Source organism: Emys orbicularis, chromosome 18, assembly GCF_028017835.1.
Source record: "Emys orbicularis isolate rEmyOrb1 chromosome 18, rEmyOrb1.hap1, whole genome shotgun sequence".
In the NCBI taxonomy this organism is placed as follows: domain Eukaryota; kingdom Metazoa; phylum Chordata; order Testudines; family Emydidae; genus Emys; species Emys orbicularis.
The window spans coordinates 25,183,183-25,206,463 of record NC_088700.1 but is presented as its reverse complement, the minus strand read 5'-3'; the positions used below and the strand labels follow the sequence as shown (position 1 = coordinate 25,206,463).

At 42.9% G+C, this 23,281-nt stretch overlaps 1 protein-coding gene across 1 annotated transcript in view; it reads left to right on the top strand.

The window, feature by feature from the left end:
- EXD3 (exonuclease 3'-5' domain containing 3) overlaps window positions 1–23,281 on the top strand; it is a 514,556-nt gene that overhangs the window by 79,083 nt on the left and 412,192 nt on the right. The window contains exons 3-5 of the mRNA XM_065418596.1: window positions 6,093–6,157; window positions 13,400–13,570; window positions 14,881–15,048. Coding sequence (XP_065274668.1) covers window positions 6,093–6,157; window positions 13,400–13,570; window positions 14,881–15,048 — 404 coding nt within the window. The remainder of the gene's footprint in view (window positions 1–6,092; window positions 6,158–13,399; window positions 13,571–14,880; window positions 15,049–23,281) is intronic.

The following is a 23,281-nucleotide window of genomic DNA, read 5'->3' as shown; positions in this document are numbered from 1 at the left end:
ACCTAATTGATGGGTCGATTTGGTTTGGAAATCATTATATTTATTATCTGCCTCTTGTTAGACATGGTAATAAAGACTTAATATTAAAAAAAAAGGAAAGCCTGCCCATTTTTCAGGCTAGAGATGTTAGTTAACATTGCCTTAGAGAAGGCCTGAGCATTGACAAATAGAACTTGACTAGCTATAAAGTGCAGCTGTAATTGACTGGTTGATGCAATCCTAAATTTCAATCACATTATCTTCTTTCTCTTACTTTCAGTTTATTTTAATTAGCTGACCATAACTCTTCCAGGCCTCAGGCTGTGTGGCGTTTATTGGCTCTTGACACAAAGGAAAACCACCGAGAGATTTTTCACTGGTGAATTTCTCCTTTGGGGTTTGATGTCTCATTTCCCCCTGCAAGATACACGAGTGGCTTTGGTTAGAAAATGGATTTCTGTTGCCACTACATTTCAATAAAATTGGTGAATAATGTAATTGAATTTTGAGATGGCACATGACCAAACCATCATTTTACTTCACCAGCCTGTGTGTGCCAGTTTTGTCGTGATCACAATGTGTTCTGAATGATCTATGCAAAAAGAAAAACGAGAATGAATAGAAAGAAGTTTCTGGCTTTCCTGAGAGGCACTTTTCCAACTTAAAAATATAAATGCAACCACAGACATTGAGAACTGGGAAAGACTGGATTTACAGTCACGCTCTTTTATTACTGGACAAAGGAAGGGGGTTTATTTTCTTAATTAAAAATGTTGAATGCTATTGAATTACTGTAAAAAAAAATGTAAAACATGAATATAGTGTTTGGGGAAGGGGCCAGAGGGGAAGCCAGGTTGTTTGCGCCTGCAACGAGCAGGTGCAGAGTACAGTATGCTTCTTTCCCAGGGCTCCACCAAGGTACGTCAGCCTTTTTCTGCGGGACCTCTTCTAGGGCTCAGAGGTTCTGGAGTGCCCTCAGAGCTTGGCACTTCTGTGGATCCTGCCAATGAGGATGTAGATCAGTGCCCATTGCAGAGATTGTTTATGTGCTATTGATGTTTCTGCTCTGCCTTGGGAAGTAGAGTAGATCACCAATCCAGGGCACTCTGGGACTTTTGACCACAAACTCATGGTCTCATTGGCTACACTGGACTTTGCTCTCCACTCTTCTAATTGGCATGCATGTTTTGGAGGCTAAGAGTGCAGACCTCCTCCAGCTCTCCCACACCATCTTCTCACACCTATTCGTTGTGGGTCCATCCCTGTGTCATTAATTTATCTAATTCAGGACTTGAAAAACCCACTTGCCAGTAGTTAGTGGGGAGCTTTCCATAGCAAGCCATCAGTTTCTCTAGAATATAATTTTTATTTGAAAAATAGCTAGTCTGGTTGAAAAGAAACCTGAGGCGATGCAGTGTGGTCTTCCTGAATCTGCAGACATTCAGCTCCTGTGCTGATGCTCCCCTTGTGCTGTTCATAGCACACAGCAGAATGAAATTGACAAGACCCCGCATGGGCAGTTATTGACAACCCTGTGGCAGCAGCACTATTGACACTGTTCTGTAAAGAATAGTGTTGATTTCATGCTGTTGCTTGTGAAATCTAAGGGCTGCAGCAGAGATAGGCACTAGAAGTATTCTCAGAGGAGAAGGGCCAAACCATGGAGGGAGAGGGAAAATATTGAAGAGATCTCTCCACCCCTCACAGCAGCCAGGGGGATGGGGGAGAGACCTCTGCCCCGCTCCCAGAGGTTCTGGTTGGGGAAGAGGAGACAGACAGCTCCTCCTCCCTTCTAATAGCCGGAGAAGGTAAGAACTTCAAATTTATATCATGTTTCCTAGCCAAATGTTAGGGGATTGTTAGCCCTTTACTAAAACTCATGGGGTTTTTTGGGTTGGCTAGCTCCCAGTACCAAAAGAAAGGGGAAGGGTCAATGGGAAATCAGGACCCTGAGACTGACAGTCCCCAGGAACAGTGGGGAGAGGCCAACGCTCCAGGTCAGCCTGATTGACAGGGAGGGCAGGCGAATGAGGGAGTCAGGAGGCCCAGGGGGTCCTGTCCTCTGGGTGAGCTGGAATTGCCTGGAACAGAGTTGGGCTGAGCTAAGCAGAGAGCAGGGGCCCGAGCTGAACTGGGGAGCAGAGCCGCGCCAGCCAGAGAAGCAGTCCAGAGAGCTGGTCAGTGCTGGGAGCAGAGCCACAGAAGCAGCCCAGAGAGCAGACCTGTGCTGGGAGCAGAGCTGCAGCAACCAGGGCCAGAAGCCAAAGGAGCAGCCCAAGAGGCTAGAGGCAGAGCAGCAGCAGTGCTGGGGCAGAGTGGAAGTGGAGGTGGAGCTGGAGCCGTCCGGAGCCGGATGTGGTGAGCAGCTGGGAAGGGTGAGGGGGACCCTGGGCAGCGGGCCCAGCACAGGGAGATGCCCCCAGCCAAGAGGCCTTGCGGGCCAGACTTGGGGGGGATTGTAACCCCAACGGGGGGCTGACGCTGGGAAGAAGGGTCCTGCCACCTAGAGCCTGAAGGCGTGTGGCTTCCGCCAGAGCAAGTGTCTGACCCGCAGCGTCCCTGCAGCACAGCCAGGGCCTGGGCAGTGAGGGACAGACTGTGAACTGCCCGGACGTTCCATAGAGGGCTGGTTGTGATGTCCCCGTGCCACAGAGCAGGCTGATGGGTTTTCCTTTCACCTTTCCCATTTTTCAAAATTGATTGCTGTTTAATAAATTGTATTTATTTGAACTGTATGGAATGATCAGTGGGTCAGGGAAGCGTCCAGAGCAGAGAGAGCCCCCCGGAGTGGGGACACTCTAACCCCTGCCCTAAGTGACCACAACAAGGTGGGGGGGGTCGAGCCCCCCAGAAATCCTGGGCCCAGCCTAGGACTCTGCCACACAGGAGAGTGGAAGGGGAGCCCTCGAGGTCAGGCAGGCCTCTGGGTAAAGGGAGTGGGAGCGAGGACTCAGATCCTTTCGCCAGCCCATTTCACCGGGGTCGTGTGTAAACCAGGAAAGTTCCCCACAGTAGCGGGACCATTCCCCAGCTTACACAAAGGCTGATAGGACAGATAAGGGTGTCTAAGCAGAGTTCAGTACAAACTCCAACACCCTCCCCCTTTTCCTTGTGAACATTGCAGTGGGGCTGGGCAGCAAAGGGTGTCGCCTCTGAGCTTCATTGGTGCCCCCCCGCCCCCAATCTGTCCTTTTGTCTGCCACCGGGTAGTAGATGATATATTCACTGAACCTTGATCGAATGTTCTCATAGACATCCCTACGTCTGTATGAAGTTGTAGAGGGGAGAGGAGGGGATTGCTGCTGGGAATTAGGATTTGTGTAGTGTACCTACTATTTCTATATATGATTCCTTGTTCAGCAGAATCAAGCAGGAATTGCCTTTTTCTTGGATGTAGACACACGGACCTGCAGTGAGCTGGTGTGGTTGCTTTCCAGGGGAGAAAGTGTAGTTTTGTTTCTTTCTCACTATTGTGCTCTCCCACATACACACACCCTGTACTTGTACCTCTTTGTCCGATCCCACTCTCCACTTTCCTTTCCTATCCAATTGGCCCTGCTCATTCCCTCTCTCCCGTCGTTTTCCCCTGTTCTCCCACCAGACCTTCCGGCAGCAAGAGAGACTGCGGCAGCCAGTGCTAGCCTCCACTGCCACCTCTTTTTTTCTCTGCCAGCAGTGTGGGAAGACAGGACAGACAAGTAGAAGTAGCCTGGCTGCCTGGAACTGTGTCTTGACAGCAGCACTGGACAGCCAGGAGAACATAAGAACGGCGATATTGGGTCAGAACAATGGTCCATCTAGCCCAGTATCCTGTCTTCCAATAGTGGCCAATGCCAGGTGCTTCAGAGGGAATGCACAGAAGAGGACAATTTTGAGTGATCCATCCCCGGTTGTCCAGTCGCAGCTTCTGGCAGTTGGAGGTTTAGGGACACCCAGAGCATAGGGTTATATCCCTGATCATCTTGGCTAATAGCCATTATCCTCCATGAACTTATCTAATTTTTTCAAAGGAGGAGTAACTGCTGGGAAGATCTTGCAGTCTGCTGAATGCCTGGGTTCCACCAGGGCTGTGGTTATGCAGGAGCAGGATAGACAGGGAGATAGCTCCAGGGATGACACTTGGCTGTTGTATACATCCCATTTAAAATTCTTTAATTATTTTTGAAGTTGGTTTGCACGTGTGATTGCATTGTAGCATTTATCCTGCATCTGAGGAGATGAGCATATGTTTTTCAGAAGAGCTGGTGACAATGCTGCATCACTGGAAGTGGACTGGAGAGACTATTTGCATTGCTGCTGTTCTATCCTTGTATTCAAGCAGTCATGAGATTTGGGTGGGATTTCCCTTCAACTGTGAAAAGATTAGGGGGGAAAATCACCAAAGAAGGAACTTGTTTTGATGACAGAGGTCTAGAAAGCTTGTAATGGGTTTAACTGTTGGCCTTATGCAAAGTCATAACTCTTAGTTTTTCTATATCATCCCAAAGTGTTCCACACATTAATAATGGTTCAGATTTGCAATGGATTCTATTCAACACTTTGGGCTATATATTGACTTTTCATGCGGGCACACCTCCCCTTTGAAATCAGTGGGAGAGGTTTATGTGTGTGTGTCTGCATGTGCGTGTGTGTAAAAGATGCATTTTTATTCTTGCAAAAGTCAGTGGCTCTACAATTGTTGTGGAGCCTGACTTTCCGAATGATGATGTAAAATATTATGCAATAAATTGTAAATATGACCGAGTCAAGCTGATTGTGGTATTTCCTAGAGGGAACTTCATGGTAGAAATACCTGAACAAGTGATACAATGCTGTCGGTTCAACATGCAATCTACTGGCTTCTTACAATATTCTATAATGATCACACTTCATAATGTAGCTGAGTTGAGGCAAAAGTTTTGCACTTGAGGTAGCTTTTCTGTTGGCCGAAGTGGCATACTAAGATACAAGTCTTCCCACATTTTGAAGTCAGTTATTCAGGTTTTATATATAGCATACAGAGAGTAGTTTAATTGTGTCTCTTTTTCAAGTTTGTTTAATTAACCAAGAAGTCTTATTTTTAATAAGACTACATTCTGGACTTCAGAGTTTAGCAAAAAATTCCCCCGTAACATGTTCTAATTGATGCAGAATTGAGTAAGTATATGCTTATGAAACATGCAGAGACCAATATTGAGAATTGTATTGCCTTTTAAATTAAATATGCCTAAATGTTGACAGTTCCAGGAACCCCATTCTGACTGGCTTGATGCATAATAAGAGATTTTAATTTAAATTTTCAAGTAGTTACAAAATCTACTTTTAAAACTTTCTGATGACACTTTTCATCAAGAAAGCTTTAAAAGTTGCTGTGATTATTGGTTTGGTTTGTAAAAGCAGTGGAAAAGCCCAGATGACGTTCCCATAATTTTAGTCTGCATTGAATTTGTGGGTTTTGGGTATATCATCCTCTCTCATCCTCCAATAAATTATGCCTTGCCAGGATCACCATAAACCTTGGGCCTAATCTAATAACACAAACAAGTATAGCTGAAGCACAGCAGCCTGGCAATTATTGCCAACTGACAGAGTGTCTCCTACAATTACTAAGGCGGTTTCCAAACAAATTCACCCACTCCTGTCTCTCGTCTGAGTGCTGGGATGAGGTCCAAGCCCAGGTCTATTCCATCTATTCCAGTGAAAGTTTCAGAAAGCATTGATAATCCTTTCTAAACCAAGCATGAAACTAACTCTTCTAGGACTGTACAGTTTTTTATTTCAAAAATGGGAGAGATCAGTCCGGTCATATTTGCTGAAGAGTGGTGACATGATTTCGTTGTAAATACACCCAGAGAGCTTTGCACCGAATAAGCATTTACGTGTGTGTGGGTGTTTAGTTAAAGCTATGCATGGATGATGTCTGTTGTGGTTTTGTTAGGCTTCCAGAGTGAGGGGTTTTAGCACTTTAATCCTGAATGACAGTTGGAAGGTTGGTGGTTTCAAACAGTGGCATGGAGGGGCCTATTTGTCTTCAGCAGAACAGTGCCCCAGTGTATCTGGACTGCCTGTACAGAAGCACTACATCTGTTTTGTTTTGTTTTTCTCCCATATCCCTCTTCCCCCTCCCCCCCCAGGCCAGGACTCACTCCTATTGCTGAAAACCCTTCAGTCCCTCTGGACAAAGAAAGAGATGAACAAGGTAAGTCTGTATAGTGAACCTCCCCTTCACACTGGAGCTAATAACAGTATGCAAAACATGTCCAGCCTCAGAGCCCTTGGGTCAGACCCGCAATTCTTCATGATTGCTTTCAATTCCAATACATAGGGGAAGGACCTACGGATCTGCAGTGTGAAGGGAAAATAAAAGGCAGCCTTGTCCAATGTTCAGCAGTCGTGGGACACACATACAAGGGCTGCAGTAGACAGGCTGAGTTGTTAAAAAAAACAACAAAGTCAATCTTTTATTTTAAACATTTTTTTTGTCCAATTAATGTAGAGAGTAAGAAATCTGAAGATGTGAAGTACCCTGTCATCCTTACACCTGTCAAGGAGAGTGTTGAAATTGCCAGCACATCTTCCCATGGTGGGGTGGGGGCGCTTTGCTAAGTGGATAAATATTTAAGCCTTCATATTTCATGACGTCTTTTCATTTTTGGAGCAGTGTGCTGCGGTTTGGTTGGACAGTGTCTCTGTGAAATTACACTGGTCTACAATTTTTGAGAAGTCGTCTGCTTCAGAGATAAAATGTGCTATTTATTATGTATTTTGATGTGCTGAATTCAAATATGACAAAACAACTGATTGGCTACTGTTTCTAAGATATTTAAGTTTTTACATTTTATGTCTATGTATATTGTGTAGATAGTAGAGTTTTAATCATAAATTGTAAACCTAGGTCTTTTCATGTGTTTATGGTTGCTTTACATGATAATATTTCACCTGTCCTGTTTATGTAACACTTTAAAAATCAGCAAAAGGGTTATATAAATAAAATTTATTATGAAACAAAAGGCAAAAAACTATTATGTACATAGTTTAGTCCTATTCAGTGTCTACTCGGCGCTTCTTGGCTTGTCTCTTGTATTCATTAAATGGAGCATCTCTTGTCACTGTCTAGCAATAGTCTACAAGCATTGATGGGCTCCATTTGCCCTGATAGCGTTTCTCCATTGTTGCAATGTCCTGGTGAAATCGCTCGCCGTGCTCGTCGCTCACTGCTCCGCAGTTCGGTGGAAAAAAATCTAGATGAGAGTGCAAAAAATGTATCTTTAGTGACATGTTGCAACCAAGGCTTTTGTATGCCTTGAGGAGGTTTTCCACCAACAACCTGTAGTTGTCTGCCTTGTTGTTTCCGAGAAAATTTATTGCCACTAACTGGAAGGCTTTCCATGCCGTCTTTTCCTTGCCACGCAGTGCATGGTCAAATGCATCATCTCGAAGAAGTTCACGAATCTGAGGACCAACAAAGACACCTTCCTTTATCTTAGCTTCACTTAACCTTGGAAATTTTCCACGGAGGTACTTGAAAGCTGCTTGTGTTTTGTCAATGGCCTTGACAAAGTTCTTCATCAGACCCAGCTTGATGTGTAAGGGTGGTAACAAAATCTTCCTTGATTCAACAAGTGGTGGATGCTGAACACTTTTCCTCCCAGGCTCCAATGACTGTCGGAGTGGCCAATCTTTCTTGATGGAGTGGGAATCTCTTGCACGACTATCCCATTTGCAGAGAAAACAGCAGTACTTTGTGTATCCAGTCTGCAGACCAAGCAAGAGAGCAACAACCTTCAAATCGCCACAAAGCTGCCACTGATGTTGGTCATAGTTTATGCACCTCAAAAGTTGTTTCATGTTGTCATAGGTTTCCTTCATATGGACTGCATGACCAACTGGAATTGATGGCAAAACATTGCCATTATGCAGTAAAACAGCTTTAAGACTCTTCTTCGATGAATCAATGAACAGTCTCCACTCATCTGAATCGTGAACGATGTTGAGGGCTGCCATCACACCATTGATGTTGTTGCAGGCTACAAGATCACCTTCTATGAAGAAGAATGGGACAAGATCCTTTGGACGGTCACGGAACATGGAAACCCTAACATCACCTGCCAGGAGATTCCACTGCTGTAGTCTGGAGCCCAACAGCTCTGCCTTACCCTTGGGTAGTTCCAAATCCCTGACAAGGTCATTCAGTTCACCTTGTATTATGAGGTGTGGTTCAGAGGAGGAGGATGGGAGAAAATGTGGGTCCTGTGACATTGATGGTTCAGGACCAGAAGTTTCATCCTCTTCCTTGTCTGACTCAAGTGAGAATGATTCTGGTGCATCAGGAACCGGCAGTCCTTCTCCGTGGGGTACTGGGCGTATAGCTGATGGAATGTTTGGATAATGCACAGTCCACTTTTTCTTCTTTGACACACCTTTCCCAACTGGAGGCACCATGCAGAAGTAACAATTGCTGGTATGATCTGTTGGCTCTCTCCAAATCATTGGCACTGCAAAAGGCATAGATTTCCTTTTCCTGTTCAACCACTGGCGAAGATTTGTTGCACAAGTGTTGCAGCATATGTGTGGGGCCCACCTCTTGTCCTGATCTCCAATTTTGCAGCCAAAATAAAGGTGATAGGCTTTCTTAACCATAGTGGTTATATTGCGCTTTTGTGATGCAAAAGTCACTTCACCACAAACATAGCAGAAGTTATCTGCACTGTTCACACAAGTACGAGGCATCTCTGCTCACTTTGGCTAAACAGAAATGTGTCCCTTTACAAAATCAAACATTGACAAATAAGAGAGCACGACACTGTATGATTTCTAGAGCTGATATAGGGCAATTTGTTCAGCAGAGTGATGTAAGCTTCGTTATGATTGCATCATCCATGACTTCTAGGAATAACATGATGCAATTCATATCATGTATGACGCAATACCAGCTTCAGATTGCATCATTCATTGTTTTGCCTAAAAAGCAAGTACTGTCCAAACCCAGTCATAGATTTGTTCATAGATCCAGTCAAAGATGTATTTTAGTCATTTCTGGTTTAAATTGAGATCCCTTCCCTTTATAACTCACTTATCCTCCGCCATTCCCAAGTCAATGGTCGTATATACTGACCCAATAGCATATCTTGAAAACTAGAGCCAATCAACAATTTTAAGCATCATTTTCCTTCTCAGTGACCCAGAATTAGTAAAGTTTGACTACATTTATTTCAGAAGCATTTTGGCTGTAGAGCAGTGTTATTGATATATTTTTAAACAGTCCTATGTTTTCTAGGTGCTATGTATAGATTTCTCCAAGGGAATGATACATACTTCATCTAAATTTGGGAACTCAGAAAATTAACAAAAAAATTAGATATAACTGGTTAGTGTTTAGCTTCCCATGCTTAGCAGTCTCTGCTTTGCAGCCAGGTTAATAGCATAAATGTTTTCCTGAAATACCTGGGAACGTGCAAAATATTATATCGTTGTGTGGAATATACCCAATCGACTGTATGCTAGTATGCCCAAAGTACCATAGCCTACGTGCTCCAGCCTAGTTGTCAGATTTGCTTGGTCATCATACTTGACTGGTGCATTTCATAGAATCATAGAATATCAGGGTTGGAAGGGACCTCAGGAGGTCATCTAGTCCAACCCCCTGCTCAAAGCAGGACCAATCCCCAGACAGATTTTTGCCCCAAATCCCTAAATGGCCCCATCAAGGATTAAACTCACAACCCTGGGTTTAGCAGGCCAATGCTCAAAAGGCTGAGCTATCCCTCCCCTCTTCCGGAATTTATACCTTCCAGCTCTTCTGGCTTGCGGTCCCCCAGCCTTAGTAATTGAACAGCTGGAAATACAACAATCAAGAGGTATCTTTTTGAATCGTCAATTACTGACACAGACTAGAGCTCAGCAATTCTGAAGACTGAGGCTTTCTTTTAAATTAAATTAAATTAAAGGAGATATCCCATCTCCTAGAACTGGAAGGGACCTTGAAAGGTCATCGAGTCCAGCCCCCTGCCTTCACTAGCAGGACCAAATACTGATTTTGCCCCAGATCCCTAAGTGGCCCCCTCAAGGATTGAACTCACAACCCTCGGTTTAGCAGGCCAATACTCAAACCACTGAGCTATCCCTCCCCCCTTTCTATCAACTTATGCTAGAGCAAGAGGAAAACATTAATTGTTAGGGTTTGAGGACAGTTCATTCCACCAGAACTACAACAGGGAAAAATAATCATCAAAATCTATACACTGTGCAAACTGGAGTTTGGGTGGATTGCAAACCAAAATATTATGAAAAAGAGTTTCCCATTAAAGTGTCCTGGGCAGACTATACCACATCTTTTTTGTAACTTACGGGTCTCCATGACTCATCCCAGCCTACATAACTTATTCAGCAAGTCTCTCAAACTGTGTCATCCCAGGAATGCATGTGATTTCAGGTTATTTGCTGTGAACTGCTCCTGAATTACTCAAAAGGAAGACAGACCCCCTTACAGAGTAAATGTTCATCATACACAATGTGCGGGCTCATGACAGGCATGCACAGCCACATGGATCCCACTCACTACACTACTTTCCATATCTGCCAATGCAGATGAACCACTTCTGTCTAAAACTGAAAGATGGGCCTGCAGACCAGGAGAAAAGTAATTTGTATAGATGAGACAGGGAAGCATGGCAATGACAGTGAGGGGGTAAAATGATTCAGTGATTCTAATGTTGGGACTGTACTTTTGATGTCTACACACACTCACACACACACTCACACTCTCTCTTTTCTCCCTCAGCTGTCATCAGGTTGCTGCCACGCAACGGTACTAATCAGTTTTTTGGGGCATTTCCTACCTTCAGATATACAGTTGTGTCCCGTGTTGATGCCAAGGGGAGCTGTGTGCATTCATTTGAGAACAGAATAAAGCCCTGAATTTGTAACCACTCATCCCATCCCTATCTACCATTTGACATCATCACTGTTCCAGACAAAATAATTTGAAGCAAAGTGACCCTAACCTTGAATTTACAGTAAATGAGTAAAGTTAAAGATTAGATACATTGATTTCACCAAGGCACCTATTGCTTTAACCTGGCACAGGCTGTGGTGGCTTATGTACATGATTTCTGTTAATGCTAAAGAGAGTTAATCACTTCCATTAACCTCCCCCACCTCTCCACCCCTTGAACACTGATTGAAAAATAGATCTCTACATTAGGCTAGGACTCCAATTCTGGGGGTTTAGAGAGTTCAATGATTTGTACATAGAAGAGAAATAAACTTAATTTTTGAGTAATCCAGCAGGATTAGCAGAAGGTTCTTTGCTTTTGTAACTCAGAATAATGGGCAAAACAACATAGACTGGACATCAGCAAAAAGCTTCTTAACTGTGAGGTTTATTAGGGGGAGGAATACTCTCCCAAGGAAGCGTGGTTATGTGAATCATTGCTAGACTTGCCACATAATTGCAAATGTACTTAAGAAAGAATCCTGCACTGGCAGAGTGATGAGCATGGTGACCTAACAGGTATTTTCATCTCTGATTTCTGATATTCATTCAGGTAATACTTTCTGTACATTACATGCCATTTATCACTCCCTTAGATCATTAGCAGACTTTAAAGAGAGATTTTCCCACTGCTTAGAATATCTAAGTGATCCTTAATCAAAAATCAATTCAGACATATTGTCATTGCTGTTCTTGCCAGTTTTGCAACTGTTCTGAGATGTGTGTGTGTGAGTGAGGGCTTGCTCTCTTACAAGGCCATTGTGTTCTGTAGCGCATCTTGCCAAAGCTCAGATTCTGACTCCAGCCAAAGGAGATGCTGAGCTGTGCGGAGAAAGCTCTTGTTCAATTCCAAATGTGCTGAAGTGGGGCTTTGAAAAAAGAGACCATTTATACATAGTGCAGTTTACTTGGCTAGTCGCTTTGTTTTCCTTTGGCTGTTGTGTCAGATATTTGTGGTTGGCGTTCCACTGTAGCCTGGCTTCTCCTTCTGCTGAATTTTGCAGTGAGGTTAGAGTCCTGTGTTTGACATCACGATCCCTTGCCACAGGGAAAAATACTTAGGGAGACTTAGCTTAGCAGACTTTTGTCTAAACACACATCTTTGTTAGTCATCAGCATTGTTCTTGATGCAGTTGATAACCTAGTAAAGAGAAACAGATTCATATTTGTTATAGTCTCAAGGTTTTCCAACATGAAAGGGGATACGGAAAATTACTGGCAAATCACACTGTCTTCCAATACATATTTTAGATGAATAAAAAGGAAAAAACTGACTGACATATTTTCTCTAGATGTTCTTTTGTTTTTCATGTCATTCTTCAGTCTTTTTTATACTGTTTCCATTGGAAGCTGCAACTGGGATCATCATGTAGAATAAATTAGTAAAACTTGCTGCAAGCAGGAATCAGCATCCTTCAGATTTTGCCTCTTAGCCAGAAAAAAGAGAGCAGCTGCTGTTACTGAATTCTTCTCTTCTGTCTCTGCTCTCCCCTTGCTCCATGCATGTACCATGTGGTGAAAGGTACTTGTGGGGCTACTCAAGGATGCCACTTCTTCTCCCTGCCGACCCTCTGAGCTCCTTGGAAACCACCCTCTAATGTAAACATTATAAAGATATTGCCCAGTACTGTTAATTTATCACTTAGACCAGATGGGTAGTAAGTTGCCTATTAACATTCACAAAGTGAGCGTTCAGTTCCTTAACTTTTCTAAACAGATCACCCTGAAATTCCTTAGATTTATAGCATAATTTTTTTCCATGTTCGAAGCTTTTCAGCACTCCATTTTATAACTTTAATGAGATGTCCACTATAAAATTGCAATGGTAGCCTAAACCAAATACCTCACCCTTCTTTGGAGAAGGGGAAATTGGATTTCAAATAAGGCAATTTGAATTTTCAACAAGTCTGATGCTAAATGTTTTATCCTGTATTTAAAACCTTAATTATTTTAGTCTCAGGGTTTCCCACTCTAGTGTAAGGTGTTGCATAATTGTGATTGCAGTGGTTATGTGATGAATATAAACGTTTGCAGTGCAGGAATGGAGAGTTGATTTTTTTATCTGTGTTCTTATCTGTAGGTATATTAGAAGTGCAGATAATAGGATTTGTAAACCTGTCTGCCTTTACTGTCGCCACTTCTCCAATAACACCCCTCTCCCCCAAATCCTAAGCCCCTTTGTCTGTCCTGCAGAACAACTTCTCTGTCTTTATGGGATAATTAGTGTGGACAATTGCTGCTTTTCCCATTGGGTTTGAGGTGCAATGGGCCATGAAGGAATCTGTAATGACATGAAAAGTCACTAGAAGCACGGATGGTGGTTGAATAGCCACAGTTACCTCCCTGAATAGATTAAATTAAATAATAATAAAAACTCTTTGTGTTGAGCTGGGGGAAGGGAGGATTCACTAATCTATTTGTACATGACAATGTATTTTTGTATCTCAGCAGCTCAAGGAAGAAACCAGGCGGGGTTTTGCAGCTCTGGAAGACCCATTGGCTGGACTCCTGGACATGCTGGAGAGTAGCAGTGACTGGAAGGGGAAAGGGCACTCCCTGGGGTATTACATCACCAATGAGTTGCAACTTTGGATAAAGGAACATCCTGCTGTTCAGGAGGTTAGAGAAAGAAAGAGACAGAGACTGGAGAAAAGAGAGAGGGATTTTCATGCTCCCAAAGTGCCTCCTTCTCCTCCAATCACTTTATTCCATAGTCCAGTTCCTTTCCATTAGTGCACCCACAAGCATAATGTGACCTGCTGATGGAATTCATACTGAGGCAGTATGTCCAGTGATGCTGGCCTGAAAGTGAAACGACACCAATGGTGCTAAAATACCTTCCCATTTCCTCCCACTGCCTGGGATTTCTATCTCCCCAAATCAAGCTGCCTTGCTGGAATATGGACCTTTCAGTCTTTCCCCTGGCTGGAGGCTTTCCCATTGGAACCAACATCCCATAAGCCCAATCACTGTATGCTCTTCCAGTTTTGCACATAGAAGACAGTTACTGAATAATTATTTAACTCTGGCAATGTGGTAGCAGCTTCTATCACTCAAAGTGCTGAAAGTGGTAACAATATGAATCTCCTGGTAGCTTGAGTGATCAAGCTGAAGTTGTAGGGTCATCAAAGTAGTAATTCATCCATTTCCTTGGCCTGTTGCATTCTGATACCTTGAGATTTTTCCTTTCTCTATACTGCTCCCTGTGAACTTTAGGTGGTTTTGTCTTTGTCCTGTTTCATTTTTCATTTTTTCCCAAGTGCCTTAGTTTGCGAGTTCAGCTTCTCCATTCAGAGCCCCAAGATCTCTATTTTCTGCCATTACAGTCTGTTGTAGTTGAATCAAACACTGGACTGAGAGTCAAGAACTTCAAAGTTTTAATAGAATGATCATGTATGAAAGTATGTATTAGTAGTTGTGTCCCTGTGTCATCACACCATCCTTTTGCCTCAAGGCCGCTCTAGGACCTGGCAACAAGACTGGGAATGAAATTGAGTTCTCATGCATGGCCGGGAAGGGTTGCCTGTGGAGAGCTGGTGGATGCAAGAGCCAGGAGGCTTGTTTCTGCTGAGGGCACTTACCACAAAAGGCACCTCCTCTGACCTGGTTTCTAACTCCCGCGTTGAGTTGGAGGTGTGACTATTGCAAGAAGTTCTGTTAGCAAAAAGGGGTGTTCCCTATGCTCAGATTGATATTTGTACCGGGCCTCTCCAAGTTCTACCCCACCAACATTTAATGTTGTTTTAATTGGCCACTGTGAAGTGATGTGTGTAGTATGTTGCCCTGATTTCTGTGTCAAAATCCAAGGGGGAACTGGAGAACCCCTTTCCAATGGATTGCCTTGTCTGATGTTTTAAAAAGCTACATTTTGGACTGTATTTGAATTCTGTTGGTCTTTATGAAACCTGTGTTTGACTCTGATTTCTTAGTCTGGCTTGAGGCTGAAGAAACTCCAGACCCGAGTGTTCAGAATACTAGCCCAGAGCCAAGTTAATCTCCTTGACCCGCTGATCAGCATTTTTCAGCTACATACAGCAGACCAGAACAGTTTGCTTGGACATGTCAGTCACATTTACCACAAGGGCAAGTACAAAGAGGTGGGTCTTGATTTTCAACTTGATTTTCACACTGAGAGCTCTGATTCTCTGTTAGTGTCTGGGCCTGTTTTTTATTATATTTCTGTGTAAATTCCATTTCATAACGGCAGCAAGGCCTGTGTGTGGTGTAATTTAGTATGATTGTTGTACTTGTTGGTACTTATTTACTCTTCCTTCAACCTCATGCTTCATACTGGGAGAGCACACAACTCCAGTCAAACCCAACTCCCTTTGTGAGTTTTGCAAGAATTTTGTTAATTTTTTGGGTACTTTATTTTGGGTGTTTAATAAAATAAAAAATTATCCATTCCACATGTCCTGGTTTTGACCAGAAATGGAATATTGTGAGGGACATCTTTTGTGGTATATATCACCTGACTGAAAATCTTACCAGACAGATTCTCTGTTTCATGGGATTACTGAATCAAGGTGTGAATGTGACAGACAATCCTGGCACTGGGACTATGAGGCCTCTGCTACAAGCCACGGTGAGGATGTCTACATTGTGCTGATTCTACTGTAACCTCTTGTAGGGCTCCTTTCAGGTGGGGCAGTAACAAACGTTCAGATGTGAGCCTCTTCGCCCCCTTCTGTCCCACCTCAAGTCTTCGGAAGGTTGAAATCCTTCTAAATATTTGATATTATTCTCTGCTTTCTCCAACCCCTTGTTTAAGCCCTAAGGGTTATCTATAGAATGGGGCACCAATATTTCATCAGAGAAATACACTCCCTTTAGTCCACTGGACACATTTAATATTCTCATGTGAACAATGCATCCTTGCCTCATGTGTTCATGTCCCACCTCTCACAAATCGCATAAGAGAACAGTGTCTCTGCAGACAATGAAGTCCCTGATGTTCCTAGAGACCGGTGTGCTTGTTATCTCATTTACTTCTAAAGCAGATCTAATCCCTTCCATGGCCTTCAATATTAGAGCTTCTCAAAGGCTGAACCAATTTGTCTGTCAGAATAACAGTAATTTGTGCAGCTGAGCCAAGCATTCTCTTGGGATTTGTGAATTTTGGGTTGTCACCTCCAGTGCTAATAGAACACTGTGGCTATGGATGGAAGTAGTGGGGGGATAAAAAGTAGTAATGGGAAGATAAATCTTGAATTATTTGGAGATAGCACCCTTTTGTTGGCAGATGCCACAGATGTGAATAATTCCTGCTACTCAGAGTTATGAGCACCTCAGGAATGGAAGTTGTTTGCAACTCTGAAATGTTTGTAACTCTGAACAAAATGTTAGGGTTGTTCTTTCAAAAGTTTACAGCAGAACATTGATTTAATACAGCTTTGAAACTTTACTATGCAGAAGAAAAATGCTGCTTTCCCTTTAATTTTTTAATAGTTTACGTTTAACACAATACTGTACTGTATTTTCTTTTTTCTTTTTTTTTTTTTTTGGCCTCTGCTGCTGCCTGATTGCATACTTACAGTTCCAAATGAGGTGTGTGGTTGATTGGTCAGTTAGTAACTCTGGTGTTCGTAAGTCTGAGGTTCTACTATAATAGTCGCGGGTAATAAATGCATTCTGTGAGGCACCCCTCTGAGTATGGGAGGATGAGATGAGCCTCACTGGCCACTGGATGGCACCACTGCTCCCAAAACATATAGTGGGAGCTTTATTTTTCTGACTGTAAGTAAGGTGACAGTTAAGGAAAAAGGCAGAAGTGTCTGTGTGGCAAGTTTCTGGGTGTGTATCCGTTCTGGTGTGAATGCAGTTGATGGCAGCTGCTGATGGAATGCAGTACGATGGTGTTGACAAAAAAGGGTTTTAAAGCTGACAATTAGAGTGTATACTATTGTTTGGTAACAGGGATAGTATCTAAGCAGAGGGATTTAAAATGTCTATTTATACAGTTACAGCTGGGGTGCCTTTAGATATATTTCCTCTTTCTTATACAGCTGCTTTCATGAGCCAAGCATAGTTGCAAGGTGAGTTTCAGTGGTCGTCCTAAACCATACATTGAGCTATCTAATGTTAGTGTATTAGATTGTTTTGTGTTCAGGCTGAGCCTGGACAAAATGCCATGTGTTGTGCAGGACTCCAGGGCGCTGATAGTATTGTAGTCTTTCAGAACTCTCTTTCTTGAGCTCTCCATTTCGGTGTTGGTGAATGGCTTTATGAAAACCAAGATGGCCGCCGGTATTTTTTAAACAATGATGGAATTCAGCAGACCAGAGGCTAATATAGTGCGATGCTATTCTGTGAAGAGACGCTGAATAGGCCAGGCTGTGCTTTAGAAGAATGAGGGGTAGGCAGAAGGCAAGCTAGTGTTTCATGGTCATCTTATGTTACACTTCAGCCTTTCAAAGAGTGTCTGGGGCTGGTTGAATGAACCTCTCCTGCACTCCAAATGCAGGAATCTAAAGACAAAGGAGACTCTTGTCACTTGCAGGCCCCTTTAGCGAATAAAAGCCATTGTCACATGAACAGGGGCAGTCTGGCAGGCTGTGCATGCTTCAGTGCCCCATGATATCGCTAAGTCTCAGCAGAAATCACATTCAGTGCCCTGTCAGCTTTGATTAGCGGGGTCTCATGACTTAATGTGCTGCGATATTTCATGTCTAAGGGTGGCGGCTGTCTTTCTGTGGGATGAATGCCCTCTATTGTCCACTGAGTTATTTTATTTACATTTTTTAAACAGCTTATAAAGGTAAAAAGATAGCTGTGCTAAAAAAAAATCAAATTCCTTTGCTTGTGGATCAGTAGTAAGTGCTTCTAGGGTCAGATACAGTGAAACTTGTTTTCGCAATCAGCATCAAAGTTCTGGTTTTGTTTAACAGCTTTATATTAAATTCTGAACAGGTGGCAGTGGAGCTGGGTTTAGGAAGGAAACAATAAATAATCTTTTTAGCCTCTGACAACCAGAAATATTCCTGGGCTTGAGAGAACTCCCACTCAAAGCTCTCTGCATTAGAAATATAGGGACTTTTTTCTTCTTCTGTTTGTTTGTTTTTTATACAAGAATATTGGGGCGAAGGTTTAGCAGGGATGGGGAGATAATTTTTGCGTTTCATTTTTAACAAATAAATGACATTCTCCTTCTGTATTTATTGTTTTTGTACAGAAAATGGATTTCGTAAATATGTTAAATTGAGCTAATATTTGCTAGTTTTCAATAAAAGAAACAGATTTGTTAATTATATCTAGGGCTAATTGCTAAAATTAGGAATTAGGTGATAAAGGCATTAAAATATACCATTTATTTATTTTAAATACACCCATCTTAGTGTTCTCAAACAAAAACTGCATTAACACAGGGTTAGGGTTGAGAGTACATCAGTAATTTAGAGTAAAATACATTTCTGGGATGGTTTAATTATTCAAAAAAGAAGCATGATAAACCCAGGAAATTCAGACTTAGGGATAAACTCAAAATAAATCCAAACATGTTAAGAGTCTAGCAATTCACATTTCAGGCACGCAGACTACCTTAACTCAGCCCTCTAGTGATGGCTAATATGATTATGATTATGGCATATTCATGTTTGTAGTCTTAAATTGATTAGATTCAACTGATGTTAGAATATACATTATATTGTTCTTTTGCTATGGTGTCACTATAGGGCAGAGTTAAAGCTGTTTGGGTTCCCTAACTGTCTTTCCAGACCTTAATATGTTTGGATTGCTTTTAAATTTAATCTTAACTCGGACTTTCCTGGGTTGTTTTGTGCACAATTAAAACATCCCTGTAATGTATTTTACCCTAAATCACTGATATGTTAACTGCATTTTAATATAGTTTTTGTGTGGAAATTTCCTTTTTTTAATTAAAAAAATAATACGTGAACATAAAATAAGAAACTAAATGAGGATATTATCATGTGATAATTCTAATTGGATAATTCTAATAAGCTTAAATCTTTTAGGGCCAGATTCACAGATATACTCTTGATGCTTTATGCCACTCAGGTGCATCACAAAGTAACCTGGCCAGACATACTGACTAGTTAAACTGGGTTTAAAGCTGTGCTGTGTCATTGGAGCTGCACAAAACAGCCAGTGTTCAGTTCAGTTTCCCCCTCCCTTCTGTATTCCAACATGCTTATGTGCATGTGCATACACACAGGTTTCCAATACAAATTCCCTCTCCCTCCTGACCTCCAGATTCCTCTTCACAAACAAACCGATTCTCCTCCATCATGTTCTCCACAGTCCTCTGCATGTGCACACACCTGATTTCCCATCCCTCCTGTGCTTTGCACTACGCTGTGCATGTGTGTGCTCACATGCACACAGATCTGAGTTTCCCCCTCTATTTGAGTAGATCTGGTGTAACAGATCTGAAGAGAAATACTTGCACTTATTGGTAAATGTTTTTATTTATTTATTTACTTATTTATTTATTTATAGCTGGAAGTTTTCACATCAGTAAAGGCTAACACTTAAAATCTTCTTCAGATAAACAAAAAATTATCCTCTTTCAAAATGTCGCCCTCCCCCCCACCCCATCATTCCTAATGGTCACCTCCAAATTGCGCTCAGGGAAGATGACGGCCCCCTATGGGATGAGGTGGAGAAGAACACTGAGGAGTCAGTAAACAGGGTCATCTTTGCCTGTCATCCGAGTCCCACTGAGAACCATAGGAGATGGTAGCCATTTTAAGAAGAATGTCTTAAGTGAGGGCAAGCTGTGGACATCTGTCCCCATGTGAATAGCACCTTGGATCATTTTTGTATTTTGTCCAGATACGATGTTTATTCTGACTGCTGCTCGAACAGAGACTGACCCAGAGCCCTTGGAAGACAATAAAAGGACTCATTGACTTCAGTGGCTTTGAATCAGACCATTGGTCATCACCTTTTCCTCCTATCTTACCCTTTTTCCTATATCAGGCATCCCTGTCAGTACATAGCCCTCACCACGTACCTGCTCCTCCATAGGCTCGGGAAGGGAAATGGAAGAAAAGCATAAACCTTTTCCATGCTTCTGATTAGATCCACTTTGGAAGTGAACGGCAGGGGTGGGGGGGAGAGTTAATGTAGCCCAAATGCTTGTCTGGGTTATTTCTTTGCTGTTATTTTTATTCATCCTGGAAATTGGTATGCATTAGTAGGAGCAGAAAAGGCAGCACATGCTAGTATTCAGGATTGTAAGAGGCATTTTCACATGTGGGTTATGTTGGTTTCAGAGTGCATATAGAGGCCTTCCTAATAAATGCATTGTGTGTGTAGACATTACAAGGATATTAGGGTTCCTGGATAATGTGCTGAGGGGATCATTTTTAAAAGGTAGTTGTTGGTCTTGCTTAACAGTTGGAGGAGTGGTGAAGGCAGCTAGGATTTGGAATTGCTATTGCCTTGCTGATCCAACTTTGATCTGAGGCTTCTACAACTTAGTTAATATGATTACTAGTTTGCAGTTATTCTGGCTACTCCTGGTCCAGTGTAGAGTATGCACAAAGCTGTGTGATGGAGAAATACTCAGTTACCACAGTGGGATGTAGCTTTAAGTATCAGCTAAAGCACATAATCTATATGCTGAAAAACTTATCGGTCAGCAAAATTAGTCATGAATGAGTTGTTACATCCCTGTAAAAATAATATTAAAAATGGGGTCGTTTTACAGAAAACTTTTTTGTGGAGTTGAACAACACCAAACATCACAATAACAAAATAAATATTAAAATAGATACAGCAGCCAAATCAATCACATCTTTAGTTCAGTTAGGCTTATCTCTTCTTTTATTATTCATATTGTAAACATGCTGATACTATCTGATGTTGTCCTTTCTGTTCAAAGAGCTGGACTCTGTAAATACACCCTTCAATAGAGCCTTCTGTTTGTTTGTTTCTAACACTGGTAGTCATAAAACCAAGAAAAGCATTTCAACAGATCAGTTAAGTATGTGCTTAATTTGAGATTTAACTCACTGAGGCCATGTCTACACTACCAATTTGTGTCGACAAAAGTGATGTCGACACCCAAAAATCGACATAATAAAAATTGCAATTTCGTGTTCAGACTTGCTCCCTCTGTCGGCAGATCGCATCCACAGTGGGGGGACCATCATCGACAGTGTGAGCAATGCACTGTGGGTACCTATCCCACAGTCCTTCTGTCACTAGGTGTTATGGAACGACGGAGCAGATCACGGCGCATCTTGGGACAGTGCTAAATGTCCCGTGATGCATTGTTTTCTGTCCCAGCACTCCATGGGCTTCCGGCTTTCTTTTGCGGCATTTTTCAGCGGCCCTTCTTTGCTGTGCACCCCGGCATCTTTATGAGAAGGGATGGATCCCGCACGGCTCTCCTATGCTTTGTTAATTGTCATGAAGACATCACGGATGGCAGTGCAGTTAATCGTGAAGTTCCTATCTGAAGAAGACTCGCAGGCGCCCGATGTTCTGCAGGATATGGATAGGAGCACTTAGATTGCTTTTGGCATTCACAGATCAAGTGCATAGGGTATAACATCATAGGGCTCGGGAAACAAGCATTGAATGGTGGGATTGTATCGTCATGCAGATGAGGGATGATGAGCCGTGGCTACAGATCTTTTGGATGTGGAAAGCCGCCTTCCTGGAACTGTGCGCGGAGCTCGCCCCAGATCTGCCTCTTGGTAGAAAAGCGTGTGGCAATTGCTGTGTGAGCAAAAGCTGGCAACTTTAGACTGCTACTGGTCGGTCGCAAACCAATTTGGAGTGGGGAAGTTGACTGTTGGGGCTGCATTAATGCAAGTGTCCAGGGCAATAAATCGCATCCTCCTATGAAGGACCGTGACTCTGGGACATGTGCGTGAATTAGTGGATGGCTTTGCAGAAATGGGTTTCCCAAACTGTGGAGGGGTGATAGATGGCACACACATTCCAATTTTGGCACCAGAGCACCTTGCGATGGAGTACATCAATAGGAAGGGGTACTTCTCCATGGTGTTGCAGGTGCTTCGGGGTCAATGTGGGTGTTTCATTGATATCAACATGGGGTGGTCTGGAAAGGTGCGTGACGCATGCATTGTCAGGAACACCAGCCTGTAGAGAAAGCTGCAAGTGGGGACTTTCTTTCCTAACCAGAAGATTACAATGGGGAGTGTTGAAATGCCCATAATGATCCTGGGGGACCCTGCGTACCCCCTACAGCCATGGTTCATGAAACCTTACACGGGACACCTGGACAGCAGTAAGGAGCAGTTCAAAAACAGGCTCACTAGGTGCTGGATGACAATGGAATGTGCCTTTGGCAGATTAAAGGCGCGCTGGCGATGCCTTTATGGCAGGTTGGTCCTCACTGAGGATAATATTCCTATGGTCATAGCTGCATGCTGTATGTTGCATAATCTCTGTGAAGCTAAGGGTGAAAGGTTTGCTCAGGGGTGGAGTGCTGAGGCAGACCGCTTGGCCGCTGATTTTGAGCAGCCAGATACCAGGGCTGTCAGAGGAGCCCAGAGGGGAGCTATTTGAATCAGGGAGTCTTTGAGGCAGCATTTTGACAATGACCACCAGTAACATATATCTCTGTCCGAGCTGCTTCAATGTTACGTTACATGTAGTTTTACGAGGGGGCAATCAATGTTTCCTTACATGTTCAATGTTACATTACATGTAGTTTTCCTAAGAGGCAATGGTGACATTTGGGGCCTTATATTCCTGTAATAAAGTGATTACAATGCCTGTGCATGTATTGGCAGTGCCTGCAATCTCACCTTGTAGAAAAAAAATAAAGGTGATTTACCATTATAAAAGTTTGCTTTTATTGCACAAGAAACAGCACACACAAACACACAGATGCTTGGTGGGAAAGGAGGAGCCATGGAAAGGCAGACTCTCACAACTGTGTTTAGGTCCAGCTATCATTGTGAAAGTTGTCTGAGGAGGTGGAGTGAAGGGGAAACCGAGAAGCCCTGGAAGGTGGAAAGGAATGTGCGAGTGGAGTTTGGGGGGAGGCATGGAAAAGAGTTCTGAATGTGCTGCAGTGGAGGTTGAGCACTGATTTGCTCAGTCTACAGCACTTTAAGGACTTCAGCATCTGCGTTTGCTCCTCCATTACTTTAATCATCTGCTCAGTAGCATCCTTAACAAACATGTGATTCTCTTTTCTGTCTGACCGTTCGGCTTCCCAGCACTCCTTTCGTTCCTTTTTTCTGTATTGCAGCACTGTAGGACCTCCCGGAACATGTCTTCTTTGCTGCATCTTGGACGCTTTCTTATCTGGTGGAGATGCTTGGCCGGGGTGCGTGGGGTGTTCTTGAAGGCCACATCTGATGAAGCACAGGGGACAATGCACAG